This window comes from Pteropus medius, unplaced genomic scaffold (genome assembly GCF_902729225.1).
Source record: "Pteropus medius unplaced genomic scaffold, Ma_sr-lr_union100, whole genome shotgun sequence".
Lineage (NCBI taxonomy): Eukaryota > Metazoa > Chordata > Mammalia > Chiroptera > Pteropodidae > Pteropus > Pteropus medius.
Genome location: NW_024340696.1, coordinates 35,767,904 through 35,779,927, shown reverse-complemented (window position 1 = coordinate 35,779,927; position 12,024 = coordinate 35,767,904). Strand labels below are relative to the sequence as shown.

Here is a 12,024-nt window from a genome sequence, read left to right as displayed (position 1 = left end):
GGAGCCACAGTCCATGGTCTACGGCCATACTACCCTGAACAAGCCTGATGTCTGATCACGGAAGCTAAGCAGGGTTGGGCCTCGTTAGTACTTGGATGGAGACCACCTAGAAAGACCAGGTGCTGTAGTCATTAAAAAAAAAAAAAAAAAAATAGGTTATTAGTGGAGGCATTTTATTGAGCTCTATAAAATTCTTATTTGTTATTAAATTACTAAATAATATACACTTAAATTTATTAACTGAATTGGAAAAATGCATATCTTTATATTTAATATTTTCACCCTAGTAGGTACCACCTCTATTGAAATTTGTTTTTACTCTTCAGTGATATATCTCTCTTCAAGTAGGTCCTGTGCATTTCTTATTGTTTTATGTTCTATTTTTTTGCTATTTTTAGCAAAATTCTACATATTCCCATATTCATATATATACACATGTGTGTGTATATGTATGTATATCCCCCACCCCCCAATTTCTCATTTTCTCCATATTAACCAAATGACAATGTCATGCTTTTAGTTGCCTAGGTGTAAGTCTTGGAGTTTGTGTTATTTTTATATTCATGCGTAACAAATTACCATAAACTTTGTGGCCTACAGCACACATCTATTATCTCAGTTTCTGTCTGGGTAGACCTTAGCTCGGTCCTCTGTTCACAGTCTCATAAGACTACAATCAAGGTGTCAGCTGTGGCTGTGGTCTCATTTGAAGCTTAATTATGGAAGGATCTGTTTCCAAACTCACACAGATTATTGGTGTTACCTCTTAGTTTTAGGACTGAAGGTCTTGTTTTTTTGCTGCCTAGAGCTAGAGTCCTTTGTAGGTTGTCAGTTGAAGGCTGCTCTCAACTCCAAGAGGCATCTGTCATCCTTGCCATGTGGTTTTCAACATAGCTTCTTCTTCAAACCCAGCAGAGGGAAAGGAATCTAGCAAAAAGGGCACGGAGTCTTATATAATCATGTAATCACATCCATTTTTTAACATACTCTGATTAGAGGAAAGTGACAAGTCCTGCCTATACTTGAGAAGGGAAACTCACAGAGGCCTGAGTACCAGAAGGGTAGGGATCAGGGTACCCCTCTTAGATTCTACCACAGAGCCATTCTCTCAATCAGAGATCTACTGACAATACCCTATTTTAAGCCACTACTTTATCTAAATTATTGCTATAGATTTTTTTTAAACTGGCATCTGAACTTCTGTACCTAATATCAGCCTATTCTGTACACAGCAGCCAGAGTGATCCCATTAAAACACAAATCAAATAATCTCAATCCTATACTCAGAGGTTTTTCATATCATCAGAATGAAACCATACTCCAGTGATTTCTCATATCATTAAAGAAAAACTTCACAATGGCCTTACAGAGTCTTCTGTGATGCGGACCTCCAATATTATTTTGACCTCATCTCCTAATATTTTTTCTTTGCTTATTCCTTTTCAGCTACATGGACGGGCCCCCTTACTGTTATTCAAGCATGCCCAGGCATGCTCTCACCTTAGGTCCTTTGCTCAAGCTGTTTGTTCTGCCTAGAACACTTTTCCCTTGGATTGCTCCATGGCATGTTTCCTCATTTCTTTTAGGTCTTTATGGAATTGTCACTTTCTTGGTGAGGTCTTTCCTAACCATCTTATGTAATACTGCATGCAGTGATCCATCCCCACCACCCTCTTGTTAGAACTCTGAATTCACTTCTCTGCTTTAGTGTATCCATGCTGTGTTTCGTTTTCGTTTTTAACTTTTTATTTTTTTCATTGTCTGTTCCCTTCCTCTAGTATTTTGCCTTCCATACAGAACTGGGATTTTTGTGCATGTGTGTTTAGTGATGTATCATCAGCACTTAAAACACTAGTACACACTTAGTAGGTAGTCAATCAATATTAACATTAAGTAAATTTAATTTTATGTCCTGGGTGGGATGGCTTCCAAATAGTTTATCATCTTCTAATAATGAACATTATTATCTCCTTTCAGATAGTATGCCTCTATTTTTTTCATCTTCTTTGTATTGGCTTAAACTTTAGAACAATGTTAAATAATAATGGACAGTTTTGCCTTCTTCATGACCTTAATGGGAATGTTTTTCATATTTGTGCTTTTAGCTCTTGCCTTGAGATAAATTTGTTTTGTAAATCAAATTAACCTTTCTTTAATTTATTTAGAATTTTTTGGAGGATAGGGAATAGAGAGTGAATGTCGACTCTTAAATAAAGTAGCTTTTAAGCATCTGGTCAAATGGTTATATGGTTCTTTTCTATTGTGTATTGATGTCATGAATTACATTAGGAGATGTTTTCATACTAAACTGTCTTTTTCTTCCTGGAATGAATTGTACTTTGTCACACTATGTTGTTCTTTTAATTTACTTCAGGGTCAAATTTGCTAAGCTTTATATTATTCTAAGTAAGATCTTAAAAATCTTACATAGTTTGTTAAAGTTTCTATTTACTCTCTCTTTAATGAGAATTTGGTTCAAGCATGTATTTGCTTTCAGAGTTGCTTCAGTTCATCTTGTATCATCTCGATGTCCATCTAGATCCTATAGACCTTTCTTTTAAATCATAAACTAGAGGACACTGAGGGTCATTTTCATTACTTGTTTACTGATTTAATAACCTAAAGAAAGTAGGAAGGTCACTAGGTTCTCTCTAAATCTTCGTAACCTAAAGCCTTAACTGAATTGGTGACAATTTGATCCTTCCTGTTTTTCTAACAAAACATCTAGAGTCATCCTTAACATCTTTCTTTTTCTTGCTCCACATATTCAGTCCATCAAGAATTCCATCTGCTCTTGACATAATTTTAAATTCCTCTATATATTTGAGTCTATATCTGGATTTTCTTTTGTTTATTCATGTGTTATTACAACACTTTAAAAATATTACAGCTTTGTAATATGGTTTAATATCTGATAGTTATAGACCTACCCCCAGTGTTATTCTGTTGTTCTGCTAGTATTGAATGTTGTAGTGGATGTGTCTGAGAACAGTTTGATTTCAGCACCCCCCACCCACGTGTATACTCATTCTTTTAGTGAGTTAATCTTTTTCCCTGATTACCCCAATTGTTCTTTTTATACACTTAAAGTCTGATAGCTTTACTAGGCTCTATCTCTGTGTTGACTCTTTGTTCAATTTACCCTAGGACCTGTTGTACACTTTACATACTTAGATTTGCGGCTTCTTTTCTCTCAGTATTTCTTGACTAATATCTTTAAAGGTATACTAAGAAATCAGTAATTTAAACTTTTTATTTTCATTGTATTTTCCATACTTTCATTCTGTTTCCCATACCATTTTATAATGGTTTTAGCAGCATCTGCTCTTTTTTTTTTTTCTTTGCTGTTTCCAGTTGCGCTTTAATTTTTATGACAGGTTGTTTTTATTTTATTTTATTTTATTTTATTTTTTTTATAGTTCTTAGTTCTGCCAATTCATGTTTTATTTTTTCTAGTTGTATTGCTCTTTCTTCCCTGTGCTCTGTTTTGTGCAGAGAGCTTAATGGAGATTATTTCTTTATTAAACTGTTTTTTTTTAATTGAGATATAATTGACATACAACATTGTATACATTGTACAACTATTGATTTGATACATTTATATAACTTCTTTTTAATTCATGGAAAATTATTTGGTCATAGTTTTCAAGTGTTCGATGGAAACTGTGTGTGTGTATATGTGTGAGTGTGTGCGTTGCCTTTTTTTGTGCTGTCCCCGCTGACTCTACCAAAGAGGTAGTCAGTTTTATTTATTAATAATTGTCTATAACCTATAACCAGTAATTAATCATTGGTTTGTCTGTGACTCCTTGTTCCATCTTGTTCCTTCTACTAGTAAGAATTACAGTAGGACCGGGGACCCTCTTGCTGTCCTTTGTTCCATTTCCACTGTTGCCAAAGAGGGTTAGGTTTTTTCATCCTGAGTATACTCTTACTTTTGAAAAAAAGTTTTGTTTTTATTTAGAAATTAGTTTTTCTTTATACATACACACACACACACACACACACACACACACACACACACACATATATATACACACATATGTATACATATTTATGTGTGTGTGTGTGTGTATCTAAATACTTGACAGTCTTATTTTACATTCTTTTCACATTAATGGCAGCCATGATATCTTTTCTCAATTTCTTTACCTCTGCTTGCAGTATTTGCCCTATTTTAACTGCCCTTACCTGCCCTTCAACTCATTTTGGCTAAAATTTTTGATACTATGCTATGCCTCCACCCCTGCTCAATCCTCGAGGTTACTTCTAGGATGAGAAAAGGGAAATGTCAGTTTATGCTGTCATCTTTAAACTAAACATTTAAATATTCTTTTATTTTGGTTCCATTTTATTGTATCTAGGAAAGTATTTTTACTTTAATAAACTAAGTATGGAACATTTCTCTAAATTGATAATAGTAGGTTTTCTCTTAGTTTCATATGCATTTGATTATTTTTGTCAGGTTCTGGGAAATGATATTGAATTGCCAATTTTTTCTCTCTGTGGATGCTACTGAATAAGTAAAGCATCCAATTGCACCCAAATTAAAATACCTTAAAAGATATACAGTGAGAAGTATGTTTTTTTTCAGTCTCTCAGATCCCTCTCTAACTTCCGCAGAGCTAACATATAAAAACAAATACGTATTTATATGTGTATCCAGATGTTTCTCCAATTTTATTCAAGTGATTCCACTATGTACAACCTTTATGCCTCTTTTTTTTTTTTTCACTTAACATTGTCTTGAAGATAATTCCTTATCACAACATATATAGCTGCCCCGTTTTATTATCTGCATAGTATACCACTGTAAAAATGTACCCCAAACATTTAAACTTAATTGTTATAGATGGACATTTTTTTTTGCTATTATGAACACACTACAATAAATATCCTTGTATGTAGGACCCTGTGCTCATGTTTGAATATTTCTCTAAGAAAAATCACTAGCTGTATAATTAGAAAGTTGGTTTCTTCTTGAATCCTCTATGTCCTCAAATGCCATGTTTCAGAGAAGCCATCCCTAACTTCTTAGTCTACCATAGCCACCCAATGTTCCCTTTCCCCTTCACATTATCTTTTTTGATATACTTTTTATTATAGAGTTGTTAAACATATAAAAACAATGAGCAGCAGTATAATGAACCTTCTATGTACCCATCACTCATCTTTATCAGTTAACATTTTTTTCCAATCTTGTTTCACATCTCTCTCCCTTCCATACATAGTTTTTCCTTAAGTATTTTAAAGCAAATTCCAGATACCACGCTGTTTTACCTATAAACAATATAGTAGTATGTCTAACAGATAAAGACTCATTAAAAAAACAAAAACAAAAAACAAACAAAAAAATCATTACCTCCATGTCATTGTTATATCCAACAAAATTAACACTATTTTCCTGATCTCATATACTACCTATCATGTATTTTCTTGTTCGAGTCCAAATGCACTTTTTCCATTGTTTGAATCACGATCAAAACAGAACCTTCATATTTGCTTGATATTTTTTTTTAGATTTACAACTTCCTTTATTCCCTTTATTATTCCATTTTTTTTCTTGGAGAAATAATACATAATTGTGTATTATTTTCTAAATTCTGGTTTTGGCTGACTGTTTCTTCTTTGCAGTAGATTTTAAAACATTTCTCTGATTCTCATATTTTATGTAAATTGATAGTGAGATATCTAGGATTGGTTAGTTTCCGGTTCTGTTTTCTTGGCAAGAATATTTCATAGGTGATGCAGTTTATATCCTCTTGCATCACAATAGGAGCCACAAGATTTTTACTTGTCTCTCTTTTAGTAATGTTAAGATAGATCAGTGTATTAGGTGTTCTCAGCTTTATCTGAATGTTATAAAATTAGCTGTTGACATTTCACCTAATGAGCATTTCCTGGATTGGTAGCAAAATGATTCTGTCATTCCTTTTGTAATTATTACTGAATTAAAAGTGGTGGCAATTGCCATTTTTATGGATTTGCTAATGTTCTTTAACTAATTTTTAAATTAAGTAGCTGTTGAGAAAAAAAATGTATTTCTAGAGTTAGATAATTTTAAAGAACTGGATTAAAAGTTACTTATGGTTTTAAAATAATATTTTAATAAAAACTTTTGAAGTCAATTACTATTCAAATTGATTAAAAATGTATCTGAAATAGCTGTGTTATCTTTTTTTAATTTTTTTATTAAAATTATTGAGATGACATTGGTTAATAAAATCAAATAAGTTTCAAGTATACAATTCAACAATACCTCTTATATATTGCATTGTGTGTTCGCCACAAAAAGTTAAATTTCTTTTCATCACCAGATATTTGACCCCTTGTATCCCTACCTTCCTCTCCACTCCCCCCCTTCCCCTTGGTAACTACTAATCCATCGTCCATGTCCATGAGTCTGTTTGTTTGTCATGTTTGTTTGTTGCTTTCAGTTTTACATCCCACACATATGGTTCTCAACTTTTTCCATCTTACTTATTTCGCTTAGCATGATTATCTCGAGATCCATCCATGTTGTTGCAAATGGCAGTATTTCATATTTCCTATGGTTGAGTAATATTACATTGTATATATGTACCACATTTTCTTTATTCTGTCTTCTATCATAGGACACTTCAGTTGCTTCCATGTCCTGGCCACTGTGAATAATGCTGCACATAGGGGTACATATATCTCTGCGGATAAATGTTTTCAGGTTTTTTGGGTAAATACACAGAAGAGAGATTACTAGGTTATATGATAATTCTATTCTTAGTTTTTTGAAGAACCTCTATAATGTTTTCCATAGTGCCAATGTGCCATTTTACATTCCCATGAGCAGTGTATAAGGGTTCCTTTTTCTCCACATCCTCTCCAGCATTTGTTATTACTTGTCCTGTCTATGATAGCCATTCTAACAAGTATGAGCGGGTATCTCATTGTGGTTTTAATTTGCATTGTATGAGTTTTTTATATATTTTGCACATAAGACCCTTATTGGAGGCATTGTTTGCAAATATATTCTCCCATTCAAATGGTTGTTTCTTTGCCTTGTTGATGGTTTCTTCAAATTTGTATTTCTATATGTAGGTATTTGAGATACCAAGAAAGCCTCTAAACTTATAAAATCTACTTTTTATTTTTTCTCTTTATGTAGGTTATTAAGTGTTATATGCTGTAATCTAGACATTCTTCTTCTATTAGAGGCTCAGTATCAAGTATCTGAAATATTACTAAATGCTCAAGAAGAAAATATCATAGAGACCTCTGAGAGCCACAGGTAAAAAAGCCTATTAAGACATGATAATAACAGCAATTTGTTTTTTGTTTTTTGTTTTTTTTACCAATGCTCTGTTAAGACAGTAATTTTCTATATAGTTTGTTTAATGTTTTTTTTCACTATCTGAATTCAATAGATTTAAATAACAGAGTAACAAGCAATTAAAGCATAAATGTCACAGAAAGATAGTGACAGAAGAAAATATCACAGAAAGATTGGGGAGCACTTGCAGAGTACTACTTTCTAAGTTTTTGTTCAGTTTTTTTTTTTTTTTTTTTTTTTTTTTAGTTAAGCCCTGAATTTTTAAATTGTTGCATGAACGTGTATCACCTTTAAATTCAGTCTGCATATGTAAGATGATCCATTAAATGAAATGTTTGATTTGGTGTCTCTTATAGAGGATCTCTTTGCTTCATTTTCTTAATTATATTAATTATAATCATAAATTCTGATTATTGCAAAATGAGGTTATGGTCATATCTTGATAGTTTTTTTCTATTAATATAACACACTTGCCATTACCTCATTTGGCTGACATTTACTGAATGTAAATTCAATGGTGGCATTGTTTTTGTGTCTGTAATTTTCAAAAAAGTATGTTTCCATTATATATGGGTCTTAGAAAATTACAGAAGATAAGGCACATTGCTCAGTACTCTAGATTTGATATAGAAGGATGATATTAACAGCTACAGGAAGTGTGGAGCTGCTTAAAAGCAACATGTAGGTTTTGAATTTAAGGCACTGAGTCTAGAACTTAAGGGAACATTGACTAAAAATGTGATAAAGTCATTGTGAAAATAATGCCTGTCTTAACCTCATTTCTTTAAATGCAGTCACATTTATCAAGGAAATATTATTTTATTAATCCCATTCTTCTCATTATAAAAATTATATCTCTATCAAGTCTTTGCTCTCTAGCAAAATTAAGATAAAGAATGAATTTAGTTCTTTTTAAGTAATATATTGATAATCTATTTTCCAAACTTTTCTGTAGAAAATTTTCTGCTTTTTCTCTTTACATTTCACTGATTTGATTTTTAAATTCTATCCAATTAAAGAGATAACAAAATTGATATATTTATTGTCCAGGAATTTTATAATTGATGGCTTATCGGTGGAGAGAAATCATCTTCTTGTTAGAATGAATCTTATTGGTGGGCCAGTGGAACGAATTTTACCTCCTAGGATACTAGAAAAGGTAAGTGGGGTAAAGAAAAGGAGAAAATATTTTTCTGATACATTTTGAAGAAACGTAGCCAAACTCAGATGATACTAAACAACAACTTCTAAATGTCTACATGACAGAATTGAACTTTTATTACTAGAAAAACTTTAGGATGCAAGTAAATACTTAAACAAAAATAATATTCTTATAGCAGGGAGTCATGAGTACAAGTTTATGTTGTAGAGTAGGGTATTCTTTTATTAAAAAGTTGTCAAACTTGTGTCTTTGAATTTTTTACTTTTGATGTCTTTCTCTTTCATAACACCTAAATTTTATTAGATTAATCTTTTGTATTTAATTGACAATATTATGTACCTCTCCTTCCATCAACATTAATAGTTTGGTTTTCTCTCAAAGGGTTTAATTTTTTATTGTTATTATGTACATCTTGCTGTCACTCTGGGATGGATGAGATAGAAATGATTGACAGCATAAGAGAAACAATTTTGTAAGCAACGTAGGAAATACAAGTTTCTTTTGAAGATCATAGTTTTCCTTTCATGAAAAAATACTAAAGCCATTATTATCAGTCCTAGTTACTAGAAGAAGTTGCCGTATATTCGTCTTCGCTGCTTATTTAATGTTGTTTCTATTTCATTATTGTTCTCCATTAAAGCAAGATCGTAATATCAAATAGTTTTTGGTTAGGCTACATCTCTAGAATTTTTATGAAACAAAAGCCAATTTCAATGAATGACATTTCAGAAAGCCTTAAAATTCAATAATATTTTTAACTACTTCCTAAAGTCATCTGTCTTGCTTCTTTTTTAGGGTGATGATCCATATCCTTGGCCAATGTTTTCATCATATCCTTTACCAAACTGCTATCTGTTGGAAGTTCCAAGAAATGCTGATCTAAAACAAGGTAAAATATTTGCCATCAAACACCATGTTATTTTAGTGCTTTTGTTATAGTTTTAAAAGAAATTATTAAGAAAAGAGATTAATACTGTTTTTCACTCAGCTTGTGTACATGAATATATTTACACCTATTTCTTTGTAAGTCTTCATTTATTTTTGTTTTATACTAAGCTAATATTTGTTGATGCCAAATAATTTTTTTCAGAATATCGCCCTCTCTCTCTTTTTTTGGTTTGAAAAAGGAATTATATGTTTTTTTGATAAATTCTAGGCATAGAACTTTATTCAACAGAGTAATATTTTTTAGTATCTGTATGCCATACGTAAGTCCTATGTGCTCAAGACTTGAAATATAAACATAGTATACAGTATATAAATATGATGAAATAAAAATTCATATATTCACCTTAGAGGAGTTTATGAACTTTTAGAGAATATATTCAAGTATACAGATAATTGAATAGGAGCTAAATAGATGAGTGTGTAGCCTGCTAGATTAGCACATAGGCAGGAAAACCCTTCCAAGAAAATGATGTTTAAAGCAAGTTATGAAGTATCATATCAATATGTGTTTGCTGGGTGATAGAAGAATATTTTTGACCTAAAAAACAACAGAGGCAAGAAGGAGCAAATTATATTTAAAGAACTGTGAGTAGTTCAAGGATGCCTGAGATTTGGAATGCGAGGGCAAGAGTCAGCAGAAATAAGACTAGACAGGTAAACTAAGTTCAGATATAATGCTAGCGTAGCTCAAGTTTGGGTGTTTAGACTTCTTCATAAGAGCAATGAAAATTCAAACAGTTTTTAGACTAGAGCATTCTAAGATAAAAAATGAAGGTATATGATTAAGCTATTCATTAATTTGAGAAGTTAAATCTTATATCTGCATGAATTCCTTTATAATACTGTCAGCCTTGCCTTGGAAAGAAATAACAAAATTGATTTCACAAAGGTTATATTCTATGAAGTGATTGTTGAAAAATAAGATTTTTTTCTTCCATATGAGACTTCATATGTCATTTACTTTTCCCTGCATTTATTTGATGCAAAACAATCATTAGAGGCCATCAATTGATATCCATCATTTTTATTTCTATCCAGTGTTTGATGTACACATTATGTCTTACAATTGCATAAGCAAAGAAATTCTATTTTTTAAAATCTACTTAGAGGTTAGGGAAAGAGAAAAAGCATGAAGGAGCTTTTAGTTTTAATATTTGTCTTTATAAAACACTTTACAAATTTTGCCTTTGTATTTTTCTCTGTGTAACCTAATCTATTGCTGTTAGAAATGTTGGAATGATATTAAGTACTTTTCAAGAAGAGACTCTTGAGAATATAATTCTGGTCTCTTTTCTCACTAATTCATATCTTTCATTTAACCCAAACTGTTTTCAATCTCTTACTCTCATGTTTTCCTACATTAATTTTTAATCAGTCATTATAGTTTGCCATTTTCGTTTTAGGTTTTGTAATTTATTTGGTCACTCATTCCTTTATTTAATACATTTCTCAAGTATTGATTATCAGGTGCTTCACTAGGCATTGGAGATAAGATAATGTATAAGACATGGTCCATTCTTGGTGCCTCAACCCTTTTCCTTGTTACGATATAATGTTTTTACTGTTTCTCTTGGAAACAAATATCACTTTATTAGTTTTTTAACAACAGATTTATTATCAGTTTTATTGTGTTACTGCCACATTTGATAATTTGTTTTTTCAAAATGGTTTAGTAAAAAAAAAAAAAAAGACTTATTTTAAACTGAACAAGCTAGACAGAAATCAAAAAGTAAGATTAAATGGACACTTCTATGAGAAGAAAAAAATATATATTATCAATTCCTATGAATAGGTGCTCAGAAGAGTATACTTTTACTTCCTGCTCTATTCTTATAAGTGATTTGAAAAGGGAATAATAGCTTCTCTGTCGAGGGCAGAAGATAACTGCAGAATGGCTATTAACCTCAGTGGGCCCATATGCTGCCAGGCAGTCATACAGTGTGCCACAGGTTCGTTTACTTTCCTGGTCTCTTAGATGACTGTTTTTAAATCTCTCATCAAATAGTCCTCATCTCTTCCCATCCCTTCTGTCAGGTGATAACTTTGTTTCCTATTTTACTGATGAAATAGAAATAGAAAAAGTTTCAGTGTGCTTCTGATACATATTAACTCACAGCTGCATCTTTGCAAATTTAGGTTTTCTATCACTATTGATAAATTGTCTTTGTTACTTACAGAAGCCAGCTTCTTCATTTGTATACTACATTATGGCCTCTTCTCAAAAATATTGCTTCTAACAGTTCTCTTTTCCTTCTTTCTCTCTCTCTCTCTCTCTCTCTCTCTGTCTCTCTCTCTCTCTTTCTCTTTCTCTCTTTGTCTCTCCGCCCCCCTCCCTCTCGCGTTCTCTCTCCCTTCTTTCTTCCTTCCTTAATTCTTTATTTCTTCCTTTCTTCCTTCCTTAATTCTTTATTTCCTTTAGGGTGCCGGGGAGAATTTCCACTAGATTTTCCATAAGCCAACAAGAATGCAGTTAATTCTTCTGCATTTAAAATACTTTCTTTTGAACTCATTCCTCCCTCACTACAATCCCATGTCTGTCCTTTTACTGCAGAATTCCTTGAAGGAATTGTCTAATCTTGGTATCCCAGTTACCCTCTTTTCATTCTTT

At 32.0% G+C, this 12,024-nt stretch overlaps 1 protein-coding gene across 3 annotated transcripts in view; it reads left to right on the top strand.

The window, feature by feature from the left end:
• Positions 1-12,024, top strand: part of TBC1D32 (TBC1 domain family member 32) — a 167,799-nt gene that overhangs the window by 99,095 nt on the left and 56,680 nt on the right. For all 3 annotated transcript variants that reach the window (XM_039871447.1, XM_039871455.1, XM_039871465.1), the window contains exons 24-26: positions 7,142-7,264; positions 8,357-8,465; positions 9,264-9,357. In XM_039871447.1, the coding sequence (XP_039727381.1) occupies positions 7,142-7,264; positions 8,357-8,465; positions 9,264-9,357 (326 nt within the window). The remainder of the gene's footprint in view (positions 1-7,141; positions 7,265-8,356; positions 8,466-9,263; positions 9,358-12,024) is intronic.